The 25764-nt window shown below is 39.6% G+C and overlaps 1 protein-coding gene across 6 annotated transcripts in view; it reads right to left on the reverse strand.

Moving 5' to 3' along the window:
* ANKRD44 (ankyrin repeat domain 44) overlaps window positions 1–25764 on the reverse strand; it is a 287374-nt gene that overhangs the window by 68055 nt on the left and 193555 nt on the right. For 3 of the 6 annotated variants that reach the window (XM_036880524.2, XM_036880522.2, XM_057503769.1), the window contains exons 10-16: window positions 22933–23047; window positions 14436–14518; window positions 13237–13300; window positions 11203–11271; window positions 8822–8962; window positions 7111–7191; window positions 4096–4207 (exon numbers count right to left, since the gene is read on the reverse strand). In XM_036880524.2, coding sequence (XP_036736419.2) covers window positions 4096–4207; window positions 7111–7191; window positions 8822–8962; window positions 11203–11271; window positions 13237–13300; window positions 14436–14518; window positions 22933–23047 — 665 coding nt within the window. Of the gene's footprint in view, window positions 1–4095; window positions 4208–7110; window positions 7192–8821; window positions 8963–11202; window positions 11272–13236; window positions 13355–14435; window positions 14519–22932; window positions 23048–25764 lie in introns of all 6 variants that reach the window. The other 3 variants (XM_036880523.2, XM_036880519.2, XM_057503767.1) reach the window with 1 other exon arrangement.

Consider the following 25764-nt stretch of genomic DNA (forward strand, 5'->3'; position numbering starts at 1 on the left):
AGCAAGGAAGGCTTGGGGGCCATTTACTCTCTCTATTCATTCCACAGGCCAGAAATAAGCTAGGATATGTGACACAAAGAAAAGACTCCTGCATAATTCCTACTCACAGTCTTAAATAAGCCATTCAGAGATACCAGAAATGTCTTTCACTGGCAAAAGTCTAGTACCTAGCACACAGTCAGGACCAATTTGCTAAAAGGATGACGGTCTAGGAGGATTGGGGGTTATTTGTGTTGTGAGATGAGAGAGACTGGCAGGTATGGCAGTGGTGATTCTTAGAAATGTACTCATAGTGAAAACTGGCTAATTGGTTTGTTTTCCTAACATCTAGTACCCAAAGAACTGGGAGTTTTAAGGAACATGAGGGCACTGAAGTCCTAGAAAGAGAATACGTATTAGAAAAAGTGCCCCTCAAAAAAACCCACCTCTTGTATCAAGAACAGGTTTTATTCTCATCACAAGGGAAAAACATGTTTTCGTTTCCTTTTTTGGCAATGTGTGTGTGCATATGTATTTATATGAGATGATGGATGCAACTAACTGATTGTGGTGATCATTTCACAATATATGTAAGCAGGTAATTATGCTGTACACTTAACCTTACACAGGGCTGTATTTCAGGTATATTTCAATAAAACTGAAAGAAAAAATAATTAAATGGCATAATGAATGCAAAATTCCAGGCATGGGATGAACATGGAATAAATGCCATTGGTGGCGGTCCCATCCACTCCCAAATCCATTTACAGCTGGGTGAGCCAGGGGTGGAGACAAGATGCTTGCAACGGCCTGACTATGATGCCACTCCCAGGAGAGCCCAGATTTGGGCTTGGTTTTGATTGGGAGGGGACAAGACTGTTTGTGGCCTGCTTAGAATCTTTGCTTACTTGAACTACCCCCAAGAGGGATTTCAGAATGCATTCCAAGATGGAAGTACACAGGACTTCTGATCCAACTCTAATCATTCAGGAAAATGAGAAGAATTTCCATCCCGTCTGTGTTATAAATGACCCACTGAGGTTCTTTCCTAAAAGCAAACAATGGTGACATCCCTTCCAGTTTATATTGATAGTCTGGTCCTTTCCAGCTGGCAGTGCAAATTAAGATCAATTAATACCTCCCCCTACCTGCTTCTGAATGTCTTATAAGTGCCAAGAATAATCATCTCTTCATAAATCACACAAGGAAATGCTGATCTAATTAAAAGAGGTAATTTCATTATAATACAGAATTTGTGAAACCTTGTGGACAGAAAACCCTTTTGTTGGGTAACTGAAATAATAGCCCTGAAATAGCTTTCCTGAAAACTGAAAATAATGTGCAATATATTATTTGTATCAAAAGAAGGTGGTACAGGATAATCATTCACAAAGTTACTATACTCTGGCATTAAAGAATAACTCTTCAAAGTACTTTAAACCAGCACAAGTTATTAATATAATAACAAACTTTGTAATAGAAGTTCACATGTCCAATTATGACATATGGTTTTCATAGAGGAAACCGACTGAAGACAGCTGTGTCTGAAGCATGTTTTAGAATGCAGATTCATAAAGGGTAATTACAGTAGTATAGTAGGCCTTCACTCTGCCACTGATTACCACACACACACACACACACACACACACACACACACACACTTTGTAAGGAGCCTTTCGTAGGAGGGATCTAAACATGAAGTCCTACTTACTGACAGGTCTAGATCAACTTCCACAGCGATGTTGGTTTAGAAGATAGAAGTGATATCACTTTATATGTTACCCAATTCCTATCAAGCTTTGCTCTATGGTGGAAAAGCCTTGGGTGGTAGTGGACCTTTGACCTGCAGTGGAAGGCGGTATGATGCGGTAAACAACTTCTTTAAAAATCAGAAATCCTGATTCATTGTCCTGCCTCTTCAGCTGACCAGAGCTGTAACTTCAGACAAGCCTATTAATGCTGTGGTGTATTTTGCTCATCCATAAGGATAAGGGATTGCTCCTTGCCCACTTTTTCTATATTAAAATTCATCTTACAGAAGGCTATGAAATCACTGGCTTTCCACATCTTCCTAGGGAAGCAGGTGGTTTTCAAATACGTCCACAAATTCTTTGATATTCCTCCCTTTGAAAGGTGGAATCAACTTCACCTCTCTGGATTGTGCAACTGTCACAATAAACAGATGCAGCAGAAGTGACCCTGTGTGACCTACTAGGCTACATCATTAGAAGTAGCATGATCTCTTTCTCTCACTTGCTCTCACTCTTGATTTCTCTCCCACTCTCTCCCAGGGCAGATGCCTTTGGATCTCTGAGCCACTGTAGGATATCTAGCTACTCTGGCACCATCATGCCAGAGAAAATCACATACAGAAATACAGAGAGAGAGGCCCAAGGAATGTCAGCTACTGAATCGTCCAACCCAGGGGACTGACATGTGAGTGAAGACGCCTTGGAGATTATGTCAGCCCCAGCTGCTGTCTATAATCTCATAGGAAAACTTTAACTAGGACTACTCAAATAAGCCACTCCTAAATTTCTGATCCACATGAACAGTGAGAGGTAATAAGTGACTATTATCATTTTAAGCCACTCAATTTTGGGGTCATTTGGTATGCAGCCACAATAACTGGAAAAGGAACCTTGATAGAATCAAAACTAGAGGGGGGGTTCTTGCATCCACAAGAACCTCAGGAAAGAAGACTTGGAAGTCTTCAAGAATGAGGAAGGTAGGTACAAATCCCAGAAAATGCCACAAAAAGACACTAGAAATAATCACCTGTTTATTTAGAAACTGGGAAACCTTTATGAAATATAGTAAAGGATAATAAATAAATAAATAAATAAATAAATAAATAAATAATATATCCCACATCCATAGTTAAAGAAATATAATAAGAATGACCCTAAATGGGACCATTTAAAATCAGCAGCAAGGCCAAAGGCAAAGGAACAAGCTGGGGCATCCTTCAGTCATTTCTTTGCAGGGGTGACACCATTGCTCACGGGCTTTCTGCCCCATGCCTCTCCCAACAGTCTGTGCAGTTGATAAAGTGCAAGTGTTCCTGCAAACATGCCTCCAAATAACTCTGAAAAGTTGGACTTCTCCTTTTAAAAAGACAAGGAAAAGAGTTGGAGTTCAGTAAGAAAGATAGTGCCTATCACTGTATGGGAGACAGTGTGTTTGGGATACCCCATGTATCCTGGTAAAGCTGAACCAAAGGTGGTCCTCAAGAGACAGCAAATGGTGGCCCGCAGGCAGGGTTCAGCCACAAACCTATTTTTTTTCTTCCTGGCCCATGTAGTGTTTCCAAAATAGGAAATCTCACATAAAAGTCTAATTTCTAGCTTTCTTGAAACACTCAAGTTCTAGCAATCATGGGTATGCATTAGCACCTGATCTCAATTAGCAGGAGCTGACTAGCTATTTCTCACTTTAGACAGAATATATCGTCTCTATTTGCCACAACCCCCACCACTCCCTATTGTTTTACACTAGGGTTCACTCCATGTATTTACTTGATTATTTCTTTCCCTGTGGGCGTCCGCATTTATGTCTGGTAACCTATACCAACAGAGGAATTTCAGACTCTAAACTCAGGTGTTTCCTGGTCGCTCTCAGTTTGAAACTTTTGGTGGTTTGGAGATTCCAGTAAATTCTGCTATTGTGCTCTTGCCAATTTCTCTCCCTAAACTACAAATGTGGGACCATGACAAACCCTTATGCCTATCAGTTATATAAACCACTTAACAACACTGTTAGTGAATATACTGGAGGTGCTAAAGGTGACTTTGGAAATATATACTGAGCTTATTTGATACATCTAAATGATCTTTAAAATACAAACCGTGTCCATACAGGGGTCTAACATTTCTAGTCACAGTTAATGTAGAAGAGAATCAATTGTCAGTCAGCTCTGAGATTAGAATGGACAGAAACGGAACAATGAAATCTATGTATTGTAAAGTGAAACAATTTAATCACTTACTACAGAGTATCTTCAAGGCAATTTCTAGGGAGGACGTTCTTAGGCAGTGAGGGAATTTGCTGAGAACTTAAGACAGCATTTCCAAGCTTGGGTGACTGTGTGTATGTCAGTTAGAGAAAACAACTCACCAATTCCAAACACTGTCTGTGGCCATAGGCGGCAGCGTAATGTATGCTATTGTAGCCTTCTTTGTCCCGGATAGATGGATTCGCATCATTTTGAAGCAGAAACTCTAGACATCTGTAAGCATAAAGATATGTTAAAATATATCTGGACCAAAAAGAGTAATTAATTAATGTAAATTTTCTCCTGTTATGAATGTTCCACAAAGCACTTTGTGGAGTTTAAGTGTTTCTTTAAAAATCCTACAGCACTGAGGTTTTATGTACTAGAAGTTTTAAATGTGTGTGTTTTCTGCAGCTATCTTTATATCAGCTGAAAATAGCAATTCTAGAATTCAGGAAAGGCTTCAGGAACAAGAGGGCAATAAAACATTTTTCCTTCTCATCTTAAGGTACAGAACCTGTCTGCCATCAAGATTACTGAACAATAAGTTTTAGAGCTCCATGTTCAAATGACCAAGTCTCAAATATAATAAAGAGTGGTCAGGCCACTGCAGCAGGGCAAACCTCCAGAGAGGGGGGTTTACTTTTGGCCTTTGTTCTGGAGACTCTAAGATCAAAATGGTGGAAAATGAAAGAAAGAGTAAGAAAACAACAATAAAGAACCTAAGGATAGCTGAAACAATAAAATGATTAAAGGTATGGGTAAACATTTAAAAAGAAGGTTAATTCAGTCACCGCACCTGAAGAAAGAGGCTTAAACTGCCCTATTAGGAATGCAGACTAGAATAAAATAATAAATAATAAAATTGAAGAGCCTTTTCCGACAGAGTTGTAATTTTTCTGAAAAAGCTTCTAGCTGCAGCAGGTGAGAGGGAGCAGTGTGGCTCCCCCTTTGCTGCAGAGCTCCTGACCCCAGGACACAAGTTCCCCGCCATGTAATGAGTTCTGCTCAGGCAGGGCCTGTTGCAAGCAATGCGATCCTGCTGGTGAAAAGGGAATAACGAGGCAGGGAGCACCACTCCACAGTTTCAGTTTTACTTTGTGACCATGGGACAAACATATCCTTTACAAGGCCAAGCTGATTTGATTGCATACTCAAATCAAAATGGTAAGATTCTAAATACTGGCCTGTAAATTAAATAAGAACTTCTAACAGAAAATGTCTGCAGCTTAGTCAAAAACTTTTAAATGACATTTATCTATCTTTTGGCATAAGGCAAAAGAAGTAAATAAATCATGCAAGGAGACAAAATGGGTAATTTAGTTTCTAGAAAAGCTGATAACAGACATACATTTTTTAAATCAAATGCCTATATGTCATATGATTTATCTATAAAAAGCTTCATAGTAAATCAAACTATTATTGGAACCCTGATATCATGCTGTCTTTGGTGATCTGCACCTTAAAAGGAAGTCTTTTTTTATTTTGGTAATTCAATGCCTGTGGACAGGATCCCAGGTGTGACTAATTTGAAACTGAATTTGGCCTTAAAATCATTCAATTGGAATAGTATCCAGGTGAACACACAATCCCCACCTTCTGGAAGGATTACATTCTAAAAATCAGTTGACAAATTTAGTATTTAATTTGGAAAGCACTTGGAATTGCTCCCAAAGAGTTATTTAACCCAGGATACAGCCAAATTATACCACCAACAGCACTATTAAAAATAACAACAGTCTTATAGAATTTGAATATTCTCTATATTGTTTCTACGGAAAAATGAATTCCAGTTTTCTCTGGGACTGCTTGTCTTTTCTCTACCCAGAGCCCTGATGGCAAGCAAATTTCACCATCTTAGCTGCACATCAAGAGGTGCACATTGAGCCAAGAGTGTATCTAGTCAAGGGAACTAGACACTGCATAAAAGAGCTCACAGGCAGGCTGATGCCCTGGCCTTCCCCTGCTCCCTCCCTCTCCATCAACTGAAGAGGCTGCTCTGGCCCATGGCAAGCTTGCCTTTCACTGGAGAAGGGGACATTTGCTGAGGTGGCTTAAAAGTATAGTCTTTGAGTATCATTATTTTCTGTTTGTAACACTGGGGCAAAACCTTGGTCATTCTGCTGTACTCATGGCTACGTTTCCTGTCCCCACCTTAGTAACAATAAAAACTGTGTCATCCAACCTATACCAGGGCCATTATGGTTTTATTTATACCAGGCCATTATGCTCTCTAAACGCCCCTCCCACAATGACATGGGAGGAGAGCCCAATGGGTAATGGGAAGACCCTAGACAGACACAAGCATTCAGGTCACAGAGAAACTGGTTCTTCTGACAACTGGAGAAGAGAATAACCAAGTTAAGGCCTGTGTGTGGACAGACTCTTAGAGCACTATTTCCACTGGGTCTCAGGGGGCAGGACACAAAGGGTGGGCACCATTCATTTATTCAACAAACAGTTATTGAACACCACCTGCATGCTGGGCACAGCCTTCTCACTGTGACATGCAGTGCAGGAAGGACTCTTAGAGGACACGGTGTTAGAGCTGCCCATGGATCAGCACCCTGGGGTGACAGCAGTCATTCCAGCCGCCAACACCGTAACAGCTAAGACTCCATCAGAAGCCGGAGGGAGGCCAGTGGGCAGAGGTGGGACAGGAGCAGCTGCTAACAGGGAACTGGGACTACTTGTAAGTTGTGTGTGTGCCGCAGAGGGAGGGGAGAGTGTAATGACTGTATTTCACAACAAAATCTTTTATTTATAGAATCTGCGGAATAGTTATCGCCCCAGGTCATTAAAGTAGGGCCTAAGGCCCCAAGAGGAGGCTTAATATATGCGCTGAGACACATGATACATGGCAGAGTCAGAAATGATATTTAGGACACCTGGTCCTAAAGACTGCTACCAATTGCAGGGTTATGGAAAGGTTTCAATTTCAGAAAGAATTTTTTGGGTGAAAATACCTTAATTGAAGGATATATTTAAAAAACAGTTTCTTCTTCACTAAGCAAGCCCTCATCACTTCCTCAAAATCCCAAGTGAAACCCCAAAATAGCAGGGCTTGGCCCACGTGTCAACCCAGAGAAGCAAAGATCAGTTCCTGCACCTCGTGCTTAAGCAGACAAGAAACTTACAATGCAGCTTCCTTTTCCTTCATGTCTCTGGCTCTTTCAAGCTCTTCTGAATTTTCATGGGCATTTCCTAAGATAGTTTTACTTCTCAGCATAAAGGAAAGAAAAAAATTACAATGAACTTTTTTAATGGCAAAGTTGTTAATGATTTCCATGCAACTTTTATCTCACAAATTTCCCCAACCCAAAAGAAATAAGTACTATTGATTTTTCATGGAGGATTACATAGTTCTTTCCAAGGCCATCCATCTCTCCAAGGCCATCCAGTAAATCTTTTCTTTCCCAAGGACTCCAACTAAGAACATGATTTTCCTCAAACTTCCACCCAGGATTCAGTGACTGAGGTAACAATCAAGTTGTCCACCCTTCCGGAAATATCCAAAACTCCCCAAGTAAAAAAGAGAGAATGTAGGTTAAACTTCTCTGACCCTGACCACCTTCCTTACTGCCTGCCTGTCAACTCAACATCTCATTTATCCAGGAATGGGGTCCTAGTCACCCCTCATCTGCCAGAGCAATTCCTCATCACCTAGGATTCCTTGTCCAGCTCTTAGCAGATGAAGATTACTTGGTCTCCCTTTCTATGCCAGGTGAATAGCACAGAGCCTGGCACATAGTAGATACTCAACAAATGTTGGTCACAATAATCATGTGCATGGCTCTGAAATCCTGAGTGCTACACTGGACTCGCCAGTGTTATAAACATGAAGAGAAAAACAAGCAGCATTTACCAAACCAGAAATATGGACCATAATCCATTACTGGATTGTGAAACCAATTTAGTGGGTGGCAATCAGTAGGTTTTTTTTTAATGAAATGAAAGAGAAAATATCAAAATGCACCACACATAGTAAAAGTAAATAAGGTTTTTTAATGAAATTTTTGTTCCCATTTTATATACATATATAAAACATATATATATGTGTATATTGGGTCATGACGTAAAATGTATTTCTACCATCTAAAACTTTTGAAAGCCATTGCCCTATGAGAAAAGGAGTTAGCCCTGATCCAGAATCATTCCAAAGCACAGGTCAGCAATGACTCAACAGTTCTCCAAACACAGTCACCAAAAAAGCATACCTATGAGAGGCCCTGGTCTTCAAGTCTTTGAGAACCATCTCAAGAAGCTGTGGGCACCTCTCCCACTTTTTTCCCTGAAGTGGTTCACTTATTTCTGCTTTCTAGTCCTAGCCACCTACAGTCCAAATGTATTCAGGGTGACCAATTTCCTTCCTCGAGCTCCTGAAAGAGCGTTCATGCCCAGGTTTGGAACAGGTGTACCCAATTGACACATGTTGCCACTGCATTTGAAGGCCACTGCAATTATGTAGAGGGATATTTTTGACATATGACATATTTATTAGCAAATATAAGTTTTACAGCAAATGAAGCATTTAAGTGGTGGTGATGAAAACTGCAATATATGAAAATTAATTACGACACATTTTGAATGAACTGAAAACCTGGGCTTGACAGCTCTGCTTGGCATTAAGCCCAACGAACAGAGATGGGAAGTAATTGTGCAGCAACACATTAATAGTCAAACATAAAGAGAGTGGAATGGGAAAACGGGGGATATGGATGAAGCAATTCTGACTCCTCTGAGTCTGAATGAGAGAGATTCTTCACTCACAGTATCTATGAGGCAGAATAAAGAAAACTTAGTAAACACTCCCACCCCCAGAGGAAACATGAGCAAGGCTATTTTTACTTTCTTTCCATGTCTGATGCAGCAGCATAGTGCAAAGCTGTCCGTCCCCAGTCATCTGTTTCATTAACATTGGCCCCTGTGGTCACTAATGTTTCAATACAGTGAAAGTGACAATTTGCAGCTGCATAGTGCAAAGGGGTCCTGAAAAACAAACAGAAATTTATTATGTCATTCAGTCTGGAAAACAGAACCCCATCATTAGCACTAGCATGGACAGCAATATTCCTAATGGTGTGCAACATTAGGGCAAAACCTTGGTCATTCTGCTGTTCTCACGGCTATGTTTCCTATTCCTGTGGCTCTTGGAGTGTAGAAGATATGCCTTCCTTTGACTCATTAAGTTGGAACAGAGGCTACCAAGACAGTGGCTTCAGAGAACCCACCCACCTGTGGATCTATCGTTTCTCTCCACTCCTCCTACCTATCCTGATTCAGGTCTAATTACTGCTCATTTGGGCTATTGCTATATCATCCCTACTGGCCTCCTTAGCTCTAAACAAACTCAACCTAATTTCTAGTTGACATGAATAATCCAAAATAATGGATTTTCTAAAGTTCAACTCCCACATATGACAGTCCCACTCTAAAACCTTCAGGCCTCCCCACTGAACAAAGCTGTGGTCCCTGGAGCTGAAGACCTTCTCAGGCTGGTCCTAATGTGCCTGTATAAAGTATATCTCTCTCCCCTAGATGAGCCCATTACTGCATCTAAACTGAGTAACTAGAGGTCTTCCCGATCATGTTCATGTTCCCTTCCCCATGTTGTTTTCTCCCTGGAATGTCCTTTCCTGAACGACCTCTACCCACCAAACCCCAGAACTTCTTACGTTCCAGAAGTTCTCTTTCTCTTTTGTCTGAGACCATGTAGCTCTTGTCTGGCTCTCTCTTGAGGTCTCACCACATATTGCCTTGACTTTAACTACTGGTGTTGTCCAATCTTTTCCACTAAACTGTAAATTCCTTGACAGCAGGGACACAAGTTAATGAGTATAATGCACAAGGACTCAGAAGTCCTGGGCTCTAGTCTGGGCCGATCTGTAAGCTGGGCCAAACCACATCTCCTCTCTGGCCCTGGGCTTCCTCATCTTTATTTCAATAAGGATCTTTGAGCAGCTGTCCCTAAAGGTCCATTCCAGGTCTAAGATTCCATGTACGTGTATGTGTAAAATGTGTTTAGTTTCTCTGGGCTCAGCTTCCTCATCTATTAAAAAGGATAATAAGCATATCCTTATATCTCAAGAGTTACTATGAGAAACCAAGTGATATTTAGAAAGCACAACTTGTAAAAGATAAGGCACTGAAGAAATGCCATAGGTATCAACCATGTGGTATAGTGTAGAATAAGAGGAAATAAAACCCAGTCCTTGTCCTTGGGAGATCTATAGTCAGGTGAGGAGAAAGACAAAAAACCAAGAGTCCACCATGACAGTGTGACCTGTTCTCCAGCTGTGGCGTATGGAGGGTGCTGGGGAGCAGAGAGCAGGGGCGTCCCAGCACAGTGGGAGCAAGGGGTCACTTGACATAAGTCTGGAAGGATGAGTAGGAGTTACCTCAGGTGGGCAGGTAAAACAAAGTCGTATCAACTCCAAGAGCTACGGTGCATGTAGAAAGGAGGGGTAGAGAGATGCTTTAGGCGAAAAATACGTATATGCATATGTATATGTATCCTACCGGCTAGTATTATGGTATGATTTAGCTATGCAAAGGACCATTATTAAGATAAGAGAAGGTCTATGACCAATCTCAACAGCCAAAGGGGCAGCGGTGGTGGTGATGGTGGTGTGTGTCTTTGAAACATATCCCAAGATAAAATTTTCCATAAATAAAACAAAATGCTCCCGCTCTTGTGCCCAAATTCTGGGTTTGGAAGGCTAAAGTGTTCTGCTCTGTTACAAGAATAATTTTCTAAACTGTACCCATGTAGGAGATGGATGGAAGGAAGGAAGGAAGGAAGGAAGGAAGGAAGGGAGGGAGGGAGGGAGGGAGGGAGGGAGGGAGGGAGGAAGGAAGGAAGGAAGGAAGGAAGGAAGGAAGGAAGGAAGGAAGGGAGGAAGGGAGGAAGGGAGGGAGGGAGGGAGGGAGGAAGGGAGGGAGGGAGGGAGGAAGGAAGGAGGGAGGGAGGGAGGAAGGGAGGGAGGGAGGGAAGAATTTGGAAGAAGAGAGACAACTGGCACTTCTAAATGGAAGCTGTGAGAGGAGCCGCTTTCCTCATGGCTTGGCTTGTTTTGCTGGTGTTCAGCTACAGAAAGGGATTTCCTTCGGGGGATGGAATCTCCCCAGCTAGCTTCCCTGTTTACCATTTCAATATAAGATGGTTTCCAGATGGACTGCTCCCGCGCCTTGTATTTAGGCACTTGAAGTGGAGTTCCCTGTTTACATACCTCCCACACTTGTCCTTTTTATGGAAATCTGCTCCACTGCTCTGCAAGAGTTTTATACATTCCACATTACTAGAAAGACAGGGAAAACATCGTTAAGATGGTAGAGGTCAATTGCTGGGGTATCTTCACAAAGAGCTGTTTTCTGCAGTGCAGGCTGAGATAGAACGATAGCTCCAGCTTTAAATTTGGCTAACCCCAAAAAACCTGGAACACATTAGAGTCATGCCATATTGCAAGTTACTAAAATTCTTCTTTCAAAGGTAATAAATTAATGATTTAAAAAAGAGTTTGATGGAACATTTTCAGTTCTATGACTAAGGAATTTAATGATTATTACATGATTAAACTTCTCAGTAATGGTTTCCTTGTTTATCCTAAAATTCTCTTTCAAAACCATCAAGAGTTCATGAAACAACCTCTTAAACCTATAATAATTTCATGTCATCTTTAAACAGTGAGCCAGAATGGATGAACATTACCTTTTATCACAGCAGAATGAATTCACCATGATAACCATTTTCAACCCAGACTCTCCGTAATGGAAAATAAAACAGCTGCACTTCCCTGTCATTGTAATCTAGGTAAATAAATGTGCAGAACCAAGGCTGAAAATGATGTAATGGAGCATAGTGATCTTCCAAAGCTTCTTTGTCATTCAAAGAAGCAATAAATCATGTTTAGCAGAAAGAAAAGGACCCACTGAAGTTGAATTTTCCTATGGACAGGCGTGTAGCTAAATATTAATTCTAACAGGAGTTTCGGACACGAATCCAGAACAGTACGTTGCCATTTTCTGTACAGGTCTGACATTTTTAAAAATATGGGCATAAAAAAAGACAACCATTCATCATTGTTCTAAATTTGGGATGCTAAGAAGTGACCTAGGATTTATTGTTTTATTATCACTTAAATAAGAAAAATGATCTCATTAATGATAAACCTGAACAGGGTTCTCCCCACTCCACATCCAGCAATTACAGCCCCCTTTCTCAGAGAACTAGCTGTTTTAGTCATAAAATGTAAGAACTTTCTGACTCCACTACATGCTGGTATAGCATGCCAGTTGACACAAAGCACCTGTCTGCCACTGAATGAAGTCAAAGGCTCCAAGGCAGAGACAGATCCAAGTTGTGTGGCTCATGAAGTTCAGACGATTTGGGGGGATAGACTGGGGAGATGGAGATTCTTTTTTAAAAAAAATACAAAATTATGAATATAAAACTAGATACAAGACTTTGGAAGGGACCCATGGAAATAAGGGGCTCTCATGCTTCACAGTCAATACACCTCTGATAAATAGGCAATGCCTTTGGTAATACATAGATGACAAATGGAGCAATGCTGCTATTCTTAAGGACTAAGGAACAGGTTAAGAACCCCCATATGGTCATCTGAGAGGCCACATGAGGTTAATGTGTAGTCATATATCAACAATATATTGATCAGAGCCTTAATCTAACCACTGATATGAAAAAGAATATCTGATAAGAAATCCTCTTTCTAATTTAAAAAGAAAAAGGTGAGGATGAAATCACTTTTTGCCTATCTTTTGGGTTTTCTTGACCTGTGTTCACATTTAATCATTATAATAGACTTCAAAATCAGTTTTTAAGTAGACAAAACTGTCTGTAAAAGAACATGAATTAACTCAATCTTGGATTCTCTTGATCACCCACCTACCAGCAACAAAAGAGGAAAAACTTAGGAACAAGTCTCTAATTATTTTTTCTTGGTGGAGGGGAGTACCAAGAAGATACATACTCTTTAGGCTGAAGACCTACAGCTTAAAGAAAACAGAGAAGAGAAAACAAAAGAAAAAGTATCTTCTAAATGAGATGGGCTAACAATTTTTCCTTGGAAGAACAAAACACACAGGTAATCTGGAAATGCAGCACAGTGATATTTGGTATTAATAGAAATGGTTCTTACCCATTTTACTAAGGAAACTGCCTTTGATTCACAGACAACTTAAGTCAATTAAGATGCATTAGCAATTAAGTCATGAAGGAAGAAGTAAAACTGCTAACTACTCACCCTCCTGCAGCAGCAGCATGAAGGCATGTTCTTCCAAATTTATCTGGGGTGTCTATTTCAAAGCCTGCAGACAGCACGTGCTCATTACTAAACAAGGACACTATGCTATACTTTTGTCCTAGTTAAACCACAAGAAACATTGCAGAGACAGAAAAATCAGTTAGTAGGAAAACCAGAATGGCAAGCAATTGTAGTCAGAAAGAGGTTGTCATGGAAACGAATGGTAATTGCTCAAGCTTGGCAATTTTAAAGGAAGAACCGTGAAGTCAGGAAGAATTTATTTTCACATTCAGCCCCGGGTGAACCACAGCCCCATATTTCAAGCCAGGATAGGAATTTATGAAACCAATTTGAGATGAGTAGGGCAATCGACAGGCAGACAGAACACATGGAAAAACACGGAAGGCAAAGGAGTCATCTTAACATGCTGAACACCTATTTCCTTAAAAGTATTATTAGCTTTCAGTTGGTTTAAGATTTGGAAAACATGCTTTCATGCAGGGCCAATTTAAACATGCCAGAAGCAGTGAAAGCAGAATCAACCATACATAAAGTACTTAAAGAGAAGAAAAAAAAATGCCTCTGGGGTATCTGTTGAATTAATTCATAAACAATCTTTGCCTTGCAGAACTCTACCACCTTTGAAAGCCAGGAACGTCTTAATACATGGAGGTTGGCAGAAGCAGTGATAAGAAAGATTAGTAAAGCTCCAAACCAGAAAGAATTTCTTGGTTCCAGATAGGCCCGCATTAAAAAAATAAAAATTAAACCTAGTTGGAGGGGATCAATGGTAGTGATTTTTCAGAGCCCGTGGAGTGGGATGATAGTATGACATCGGTTACTGTCAGAATGTGGGGCATTTGGCCTTCTTCCTTTGTTAGAAATATTACATGTTAAGGCCACCATTTCAAGCCTCAAAGATATTTTCTCCGATTATGACAAGCATCCTGTGAGTCATGGCCATCCCTGACTCTGCATCACCCAAGCTATAACTTGAAAAACAAACAAGACTCTCATTCTGAGGCAGGAACACTGACAGACTAATAGCTCCAACCCCAAGGACTGCTGGGAGCTGTCCCTGGACGAGCTAAGAGGTGACAGGAAGCACAGGCAGCCACTCACTCTGCTCAGACACCTGAAGCCATGTGGCTCATTTACAGGACACATTAAACCTCATCTGTGGTAATGGAGTTACTTACCCGATGATAACAACTTTCTGCAGCAGTCAGAGTGAGCATTTAGGGCAGATAAATGTAAGGGGAACATGCTATGGATTCCACACCTAAGGAGGAAAAAAACAGAACAGCTCACAGTAACAGACCTCAAGATACATGAAGAAGCACAATTATCTCTGTAGAAGTTCTCTGAAGAAAATTAAATCCATGACATCTCACTTAAGGACTATTGGGTGAAATAATTTTGCAGTTCTTCAACTCGAGAAATAATTATGCAATCATTTTCTAACTCAAAATAAAATTCTGGACCTAAGCCAGTTTAAAAGCCCATAACAACAGTAATGTGTATTTTTAAGAAAATGGTTCACAGAAACAGTGACTCTTTACATTTAAAATTAACATCCCTTTATCTTTCAGCTTAGCAATTTTATGTCTCATTCATTCCTTCATTCATTCATTCATTCCACACTTTCTGAGCATCAGCTACTATCCTCAGTACTAAAGGTAAGACAAACTTTCAACTTTGAAAAGCAACATGTTTTAGTCCTTGAACTGAAAATCAATATTTATTATTGACCCATTAGGTACCAAGCACTTTGCTAGAATTTAATAATGGCTGTATTATTGAAAACAAAGTTTTGGATGAGAACTAAAAACTGTTTACCTTTTGCAGTTGACACTTCACCTTTCTAATAGACATTTTTTTATATTGCACATTAACCCACATCAGGATATCAGTCATGAAAAAGGAGTTAGGAGTAATAAACATTAGCCTACATGTATTTCAGAAATCTTTCATATTTTCCCTAGCAGTATTATGGAAAGAACTGAGAAAATGACTTTTTAAAACTGATCTCCCACCATAGCACAGTCCCCAGGATGATCTGTTACAGGACAGGCAGCTTTCTGATGGCAGCACTTTTTCCCTTAGAATTAAATCCTCCTCCTCTCCCCTGTCCCCTCTCCTCGACCAAGGTCCCAAAGCCATGTGCTGAATTGTCGTTCATAAAAAACAGCATCACGGGAGGTTCCTGTGTACTTACAAGCATGTATACCGTGAATGGCCGGGTCTCATCTCATCATATTCAAATAATATATTTCAGAGTTTGTAAACCCCCTGCATAACACAAGCAAGTATATTTATACCTGCAACATTAATTACCTAGATTTCTTCTCTTGCACTCAGTGGCCCATTTTCAGATTCTATTCTTCATAAAAAAAAAAACACTTATGATGTAAGTTTGTTAAGCTTTGAATACATGAATTCTATCTGCTGTCTCAATGTTATCATGCTGAGTGTGAATGTATGAAAGTATATACATATTCACAGGTATTTTATGGTATTCAGTGTTTGGCAAAATCTGAGTATGCCAGCAGTTAACCACCTCTTTTCACGAAAACTTCTATTTATGTGTGTTTCTGTTCAGTCTTACCTCGGCTCGTTTTCCTTTCCCTACATGGAGATTTCCAACCCAGTCTATACAATAGCTGGCATCCGTCAAGAGATGAGATTTGCCCGTCCTCTGGGTAGTGTCATGTGGAGGAGAACTGCTTGTGCTTGCCTCTCTCATCATTTACACAACAAATTCTGAAAAGCAATTGCATCAGCGACAACCTTGCCGCTCACAGAAAGGAAGAGGGAGTTGGGGGATGGAAGAGAAGTATTTCTCTCTATGCTGCTATTTATACTGTTCCCTCTTGATTCCAGGGCCACATGGTAATTTTTTCTTAAATGTGAAACATGTTTTAAAAGCTCCTTACTATATGGGACTTTAAGCTAATGAGCGTTTACTTAATCATTTTTATTTGTTTTGGGCAGTTAAGGCAAAAGTATGTGATTAAATATCTCTGGACATTTGCAAGAGGAAAATGAATTATTTTCTAGGATGGTTTTAAGTTCCTGAAAGAAAATGTCTGAAATCAAGGGGTGGCTTTCTCAAGATTTCTTTGGACCCCCCACATGCTTTAAACATATATATTTTTAAACAAAAATATATAACTATACATATGTATATATATTTAAATATAAATAGATTTTAAAGTATGTAATATATATTATATATGTAATATTACATATACACATACATATACAAATAATATATGTAATATACATTTTATAAAGATATGTTAAATATATATCTTTATATAAAATAACACTGGCAAATGAATTAGAGAAAAATGGCACCAAACTCTATAAGAATCCAATTAGGAAAAATATAAAAAGTAGAAGTGATAACATAACAGCAATAATATTGTTAACATACTCCATAAACTTCATTATCAATACTTCTAATCAACCTTACCACTTAAACACCATTGTCTTTAGATAACTCATCACATTCTACATTAGCTAATTATTTCATTTTTTCCCCCACTGTTACTATAAACCTGAGAAGATAAGAGAGGTAGAACTACTCCAAAAGGTCTAGCAGAAATGCTGTTTAATACATATTTTTTATTCCATCATTAATAAAAAATCATAACCTCAGTGCAGATTTTGAAAACACACTAATTTAGGTAAGTACTACTGGCATTTGAGCTTAATAGGATGCTATGGTTCAAACGGGAAAACTAAATATCAACCTGAGATTGGAAAGGAGAATTCAGAATCTCTGAATCACTTTAGAAATGATTCATGCATTTCAAAATAAAATTACTCCTTTATTGTTATAAAGTAAGACTGCTTATAAAGGAAGGGCCATAAAACCTATAGCAGGAAAATTAGGGTTTGGCTGTCTTAGTCAAATAAGAAGCATCACTCTTACTTCATCAGGTGTACGTCAAGGAAGGCCAAGAAATAAAGACGTCAGATAACACTAAGCTTAACAATGCATAAATTACAGGAAAGAGGAGACCAATTCCAGTTAAACTGCTACATTTATTTGACCAGTCATAAAATTAATGAACACATTTGGATTAGCTATTTCTAATTTAGCTATTGGGTGGCATCTCCTGCCCAGTTATTTCAGAATAAATGAGGTCAGAATAAATTGTAGAGTGCTATCAGAGGTAGGGAGAGGGCTTTTGCACTGTTAGATTATCAGTTCTTTTAAGCTTTACCCTTGGCATCAGAGAGGCCTGGCTGTCCTTTCCCACAGCCCGTATTTTCTAGAGCCTTCTCTCAGGCAGTATGGTAAAGAATACTGCGGTTAAGGTGACCGGCTCAGAAATTTTGGTTTGAGTCCTAGTTTTGCTGCTTGCTAGTTATTTGATCTTCGGCAGGTACATAATGGTTCCCTCCTACCAAAAATAAAGATAATAATGGTGTCGATCTCACAGAGCAATTGTAAGGACTAACAAATAATACACACATGAGGGTCTGCCCCTGGTAAACTTTACCATACATGTCAGTATCATTAGTGCCCACGCAATTATTCTTAGCTTAGCTGGGTATTCAGCAGTCTGTGAGTTTTGAAGTTGTAATCAGGTCACGCTTCCTTAAAAGCCAAAGATGAACTGTGGTCAGCTAGCATTTCTGTTATCTTCCCATGTTTCGAAATCTTTCCCAATAATTATCTCTCAACTTTCCTACTTGCCCACTGGGTGGGCAAAACTTGAAAAACAATGCCATTTCTCATCACATAAAAATGATTTTACAGTTCTTACTCGACTGATCAACCAGAATTTAAAAAATCAATTTATTAATTTTATCTTATGTCATCCCAAGTATTTTCATGGCATTTGGACATAACTGACAACAATGAGGCCTGGCCCCTTGCTGTCTGCAACCTACAGACATGTTTAGCGGCTCCTTCTGAACCAAGCCCAAACACTCTAACGTGGCGAGGCCCTTCTGGATCCAGCTGCTGCTTAACCTGTGTGTCTTCTAGAATCTCAGCCAACTTGCATTCACTCCTCCTGAGGAAGACAGGCTCTGTCCTGCCCCAGGCTTTTGCACATGGAGGTCCCTCCACCTGAAACTCTGTCACCTTTCTCCCCTGTTTCATATAGCTTTTCTCAAACTAGTCAGTTCTGAGGGTCACCAGAAATATCTTTGGGTTTTCAAGAGTGTTCTGTGGAATTTTTAAATCATCTTTTTCTGCAGTTCACATAAAAGCATATTTTGGCTCATCTGTATGACCACCATATCACTACATACCTCTGCCAAATTTCAGCGCCTAATATCTAGGATCACATTGGTGCTGTGTGGTACTACTTTACTTTAATTGTCAGGGGCCAGAGAGAAAAGAATAAAGTTGGACCTAACAGACAAATGATGTCTGAACCTGCAGAAAGCTAATGATAATGCAGTACACTGGGCGTTCTGTATGCACAAAATCAGCAGTAGTTTGAATAAAAGCCCTTGTGCTGTATGACAAGTCCACTGTCCCACCACTTTAAGCCACTGAAAAGTCTCCATTCCTACAGTGTGTACTGAACTCTAAAGAGTCAGCACCCTAGCCACCAGGACCATAATCCATGCATATGATGATTTAATTTTGGTCAAATGTGGATTCTGAGATTATATTACATAGAGAGGCAGCAAGCCTTGTGCTCAGAGCTGATGTTCCAGATCCAGACAGCCGAGGGTGGATTCCCATTTCCAGCTCTGTGACCACGGCAGGTAACTGAACCTCTCTGTGCCTCCTCTACTTCAGCTGTAAGATGGTGACCATCACAGCATTTACCCCTTGTGTTCTGTGACAGTTGCATGTAACCAACCCTCAGACTGTTGCCTAGTGTGGGTAAGCACTCATGAATGTTTGTCACTCCTGTGAAGCTGTGCAGGCAATATGAGTGTCATTTGCATGTATTTTTTAATTTTCTCATATTTACTGATATAGAAGAGCCAAAAGCCTAAGGAGTTTCTTTCTAGTCTTGTGTATGTACATATTCAAATAATAAAAATAATTTGTCTACACTTGGGATTTGCAAGACTCTCAATACTATGACCTAACTAATTGCTATTCATCCTGTAGCTTCCACTAACCATCATCTTTCCTGGAGGCCCTCCCTGGCCTCCCTGTGCCCAGCTATGTCCTCTGCAGTCCCAGTGGCACCTGGCAATTGTTCTGGCATTACACTTAGCATTCATGCTTGTAATTGCTTGTTTAATTCTTGCCTTTAGTGGATTTTAAATTCCTTGCAGGCAGAGAGGGGCCTCTGTAACCCAGAACCCGACACACTGGGTGACACCCAACAGGCCTTCAACAGACATTTAGTGAGTGAATGAATGTCAGAACCAGTTACCTGCATAACTACACACCCTCAATTCTGCTGCAGTTGAGGCAGAAAAAGAGCATAACCGGTAAGATGGAAGACAAATCAAAATCCTAGAGACAAGTGCCCCAAACCTGAAAAAGTCAGGGAAGAAACACCAAAGAGTTCTGACACCACATAAAGTTGCATGAGCCTTGAGTCAAGTTGCAAAACGGGCTCTGACTTAAAGTTCAGAAAAGCAGAAAGAGTGAAAAGGGACATTTAGTCAAGGCCTGACTGAAAGATCAAAAAAAATTCACAAGGGAGTAACAGCCATAGAACCTGTCCCACAGAGATCGTCTACAGTACATTTGGCCATATTGTTTATGGATGAAGATGGGTTATTTTTCATAAATGCTATTTGTTGGTTTACTTATTTACAGAAGGAAAAGCCTGCTCCTCTTTAATAAGCTACCCTTTATAGATCTACAAGGAGCCCAGAGAATAGTGGTTTTCTGAGGGGGTCTTTAGCAAAGTTATCTTTTCCAACTCTCCTCCACATCACTTTGCTATTTTCCCTTAGGTAATTGTCCTCCCCATGCTCTGCACAGGCAGACACACACACACACTTGCACTTACATGACTGCTGTCTAAGGAACCACCCTGAAGGGAGCATTCTTACCCCCAGATACATGGTGACAGAAGAAAGCAGATGGGCCCTGGAAGGCTGGGACACGTTTCCCTCATCCACATCCCCCAGACACAGCATATCCCAAGCAAGGAAAGGCTACACCATTTCTATGTCGCTTTTGCACATGCTGTGTATGTGCATAGATCAAAGAAAAAATAATTAAGAGGAAATAAACATTGTGCTTATTGAGTTAAAAGTGTTCCATGGAAATTCTAAGTAAATGGTGGGCCCAGTTTATCTTTATTCATCAGATGGATTCAAGTCTGAAAGAAAATCAGAAGTTCATGGTTGTTGGTGAAATCTCCCCAAGTAACCCACAGCTCAAAGAAAAATACCACCCAAAATATTAACATATCACAGGGGAAGTTGACATTCCTTCTGCTTAATGGATGAACACTGAGCACTGATGACCCCTGGCTTGGTAGCCATGATCTGGCTGAGAACTCCGGGATCTGGTAAAAGCCTCCTGAATCCCAGCACAGTGCTCTTTCTACAAACTGAGACGCTTCTTTAAACTTGCAACTCCCAGTCAAAAAGGTCTTTTGGCTTGAAGTGGATTCCTTTCTCTTCTGAAAGGAGGTACCACACTGCTCTACTATGTGCCAACAAGCCCCTCCTCTGCCAGCCCCCAGCGCTGTCCCAAGCCAGGGCCCTCACGGTTACTCCCCGGACATTTGCAAGAGGCTAACAAGGTGTTTCTAGTCTGGAACACCTCCAGTATGTCTGGACTGCCATCAGAATGATCTTTTTTGTACACAAATGGGATCATTAGATACAACCTACCCTATACCCACTTATTCTTTAACAGCTTCCGAATGCCTCAGAACAGAATCCAGCTCCTTAGCAGGGCCCACAAGGCCCTTCAAGACGAGGCTCTTCTTGCCTTACCCCCTCATTTCTTTCCCCTCATCCACATACATCAGATAATCCAGCCTCAGGAATCTGCTCCCAACACTTTCACACGCTGCGCCTTCGTGAACACCGCTTCCCCCTCTCGCGATGGCCTGCCTTACCTCCCCACCTCTGTCTTCATACCTCACACAGTCCTGTCCCGCTGGCAAACTCCTAGCCATCCTTTCTTCTGCTGAAATGTCACCTCTCTTGTGGAACCCCAGCGTCAGTGTTGCCCTGACTGTTCCCACAGCCTGATCCAAATCTCCATCACAACAGACTTCACAACACTGCAGTCATTTGCTCTTGATCTCAGCTCACTGCTAGACTGGGGGCCCAGGTCACAGGGCCCCATCATGCCTTTCCTGAACCATTAAAATTTTGGCTCATTCTCAAACAAGATTTTCAATTCTGTTACACAACACTTGGCAAATAAATACAATTCCCAATATTAGACTGTCCTCATATTGTCCTTCTCCTGAAAATTTAGTTATTGTTACCCACAGCCTCTGTGATCAAGGCTAAACTCCTCATTCAAGCGCTTAGAGCCCTCTTTAATTTGGTTCTACTACATATTATTAACTCATAAAATTAATAGTTAACATTTATGGATAGTTTACTGTGCACTAGGCACTGTTCAAAGAGGTTTTAACATGGATTCCCTTGTTTAATAACTTTAGTAGATATAATTGTATAACTCATACAGTTCTTACTAGCCTTACTAGTATTTAAGTCCTTTAATACTCATAACAAACCTATGGGCAAGTCCTATTATTATTCCCACTTTTCAAATGAGAAAACCAAAGCACAGAGAGCTCAAACAACAGGCTCAAGGTCACACAGCTCACAAGTGAAGTACCTTAGAATCGAGGTAGTGCCCATGAAAGTCTGGGCTCCCAACCTGTGACATGACACTGCCTCTGGGCAGAGCATGGTGCCATCACACACCCTCTGCTGTCAGGCCAAACTCCTTCCAGAACTGTACTCTTTTCATCTTTTGTTCTTGCTTTCCTCCATGCCTTGAATGTCTGCCATCCTCTGCTCTACTCAAACAACTGTCACCCTTCTAAGCCTACCCAGTACTCACCTTCTCCTTGAAGGCATCTCTGAAAACTTTGGCCACCTTTGAGCTCTCTCCTTCCTGTCTACACTCAGTGGAGTATATGGTCCACACCAAACATTAGGCTGCTTGAGGTCCTGTTTCACTTAGAATGTTACTATATACTATTTTGCATGGTTCTTTGTTTTAAGTAGGTCTTGGGCCTCCAACATAATTGTGAGTTCCTTGAAGGTACCAACCAGGTAACTTACTTCTGAAATGTCCCATGGCACCGAGCACTGTCACAGACTAATGCAGATTCTTTACATATTCTTGTTGAATCGAAGTGTAAAATGAAGTCAGGTGCCCCTTCTCTACATATCAGATTTACTCAACTGTACCCTATAATTATTTCACTAAACATCAGGCACCCTGAATAATTCCGAATTTGCCCAATTATGTTTCCATTTTCCTGCTCAACTAACATGGAACACTGGAGAACAGAAGATTAGAAAGCAGAGTTAGGAACGAAGTTCAAGTCTCCTTAATTAAAACGACTGGAATAGGCCTTGTTCTATGTAGCTGAAAAATAAAATTGTTCTTGCATCTTGTCATTCAAAGTAACTTAATTTAGTTCAAATGTAATTTGTGTTTAGCATAATGATACAGATGCACCTTAACCTGGATAAATGGGAACTATCCACCGCACGGCAGAATTCCCCGTGTGGCGGACGTCCCACCGCAACCCTGCAGCGACCTACTTGGCTGCGTCAGCTCCGCTGGTTATTAAGGTGTTGATCAACAGCTCATGACCGTATCTTGCAGCCACGTGGAGAGGAGTGTTGCCGTCCTTATCCACACAGTCAATTTCACCTCCTGAAAGAGATGTTTTAATACAGGATAACATAAGAATTTAGTTGAGGATCCTATATTCTATGCTAGTTACTCATGTTGACCGAATGTTGATTTCTTTTCTACTCTGTGTAGATCTCTGTTATGAAGTACAAGAGTGCTTTTCAAGGGGGCAAGTCACCATCTGAAGTAGTAGTATTAAATCTGCATAGAGGGAAGTCTGTTAGAAATGCTTTTGAAAAATCTTTCCATATTATCTTATTTAAGGGTCTAAAATCTTATTCACAACTAGATTCCTGCTCTGAAGGAACAGTGTAATCAAATTTCATAAAACTGTAATTCTAAAGATATACTCAATTTTAATTTTACCTGATGAATTAATATTAAAGACCTGTGTAAACCTTATACTAAATTAAAGCATAAGTACCAAAGGGAAAGAGAATTCAGGAAAACATTTTACATAATTTGATTACCTAATTTAAAATATGATGAGTAAAATGAGGAAAAGCATAAACTACAAACTGAAATGTCTATATTTATAAAAACTTGCACATTAATCATCTATAGTCCTTTTACTAATATGGCATTTTTATCTTATTTTACTTTATCTTCTTTTTACCTATCTTTTCATTTTACTACATTTCTTGCTTTCTCTCCTTTTTTCATATATACAGCTGACCCTTGAACAACATGGGAATTAGAGTTGCCAACCTGGACAGTCAAAATTCTGCATATAACTTTTGACTTCCCAAAAATTTAACTAACAAACTGATGGCCAGAAACCTTATTGAGAACATAAACAATTGATTAACACATATTTTGTATGTTATATATATCATCTACAGTATTCTTACGATAAAGCTAGAGAAAAAAAATCTTTTTCACATTGTCACAAATCTCCAAAAAATTTCCAATATAGTTATTGAAAAAAAATCCACATATAACAGACCCATGAAGTTCAAACCCATGTCGTTCAAGGGTCAACTGTCTATGCAAACATAATTAGTCTGTTGATTAATTTACTTGAGGAACCATTTAAAAATAAGTTACACATCATGACATGTCACCCCTAAGAATTAAGACATTCTCCCACATAGCCACAATTCCATAATTGATACCATGATTTAACACTAATACCATAGTTTTATATAGTATATACAGTACATATTCCAATTTTCCGATTGTCCCAAAAATGTGCTTTATGTAACTGGGTTTTTATTTTTTGGATACAATCAAAAATTCTGGCAGCACTTGGTTGTTATATCTCTTTAGTTTCCTTTAAAGCAATCCTCCTGCCTCTTATTTAATTTTTAGTCTCTCATGTCATTGCTATTTTTGAAGGCCAAGAGGGAGTAGTGTAGGCTGCTGTCTGGAGCTATGTGATTATTTCCTCATTATTAGATTCACACTAATCATTTTGGCAAGAATATCCCAGAGTTGATGTGCATGTCCTCCCACGTCTCCACAGCAAACATACGGCCAAGTTATTCCATTACTGGATGATGCAAATTGTGATTACTTGCAATGGGTACAGAGTTTCAGTTTGGGAGGATGAAGAAGTTCTGGAAATGGATATTAGTGATGCTTGCACATTTATTAGTAATACATATTGCAAATATTTTCCCCCCGGATTTTCATTTTCCTTTGGGTATTTTAACCCTGAAAAAAAATACTTTTTTTGTAATTTATGTTTTTTCTTTTATTGCACTTAGATTTTGCATTGTAGTTAGAAAGGCTTTCCCAACATACCTGCAGTAAAGAAACTGACCTGTGAAAATATATTTGTAACATGTATTACTGACAATTGGTAATCTCCCAAATAATGTCAAGAGCCTTAAAAATCGAGGAATAAGTAGGAATCAAGGAGAGGGAGGAAAGGAAAGTGACTGCTACATGGGATGAGGTTTTTTGGGGGGTGATAAAAATATTCTGGAATTAGATAATGGTGATGGTTGTAGAATTTTGTGAAATACTAAAATCCACTGAATCATACACTTGAAAATGGTGACTTTTATGGTAAATGAATTATATCCCAATTAAAATGGAAGGGCCTGAAGAAAGCCATAGGAAAAGGTAAAGGATTAAAGGAGAGGGAAGCGCACCAAGGAGAAAATACAACATGTGTACTTGTACTTACATCTGTGTACTAATACGCACTTCTACTTTAAGAAAGGGGCTCAGAATATAAATTATGCTGAGGTTCTATTTCCTGGCTATTCTATTTGTAAACAAATCTCTGCATCATTATGGAAAGTAGTAAGTTATTGAATTGTTAAATCATGCTCTTGGATATTAGGTATTTTAAAGTTGGTCTCCTTGGAGAATTTTGTTTCACAAAATATTCTACATATTTACTGTATCTTTAAAATATCCCATTATAAGATACTAATACTGCAATGTTTAGCTTGTATATCTAAACTATACACACACATCTATACATTTCAGAATAAGAAATATAAAATCCTAGGAAATGCAAATATTTTGTGAATGGTTCAGATCAACTTAGATAAAATTTTTTATTTGTTTTAAATAACATTTCTGATTGAGAAAGGAACTTTGTAATTGTAGAAAATTTAGAAGATGAAGTAAAATACAAAGGAAAAAATGGGGATAATCAGTATTAATATTCTGGGATACTTCCAGTTGTTTGTGTGTATGTGTATATGCATTTTTCATGCTTGAGATCATAGTGTACAAAGAGTTTCGTGTCCTGCTTTCTCCCTTAAAGTTACATCATAAGC

This window comes from Manis pentadactyla, chromosome 6, assembly GCF_030020395.1.
Source record: "Manis pentadactyla isolate mManPen7 chromosome 6, mManPen7.hap1, whole genome shotgun sequence".
Lineage (NCBI taxonomy): Eukaryota > Metazoa > Chordata > Mammalia > Pholidota > Manidae > Manis > Manis pentadactyla.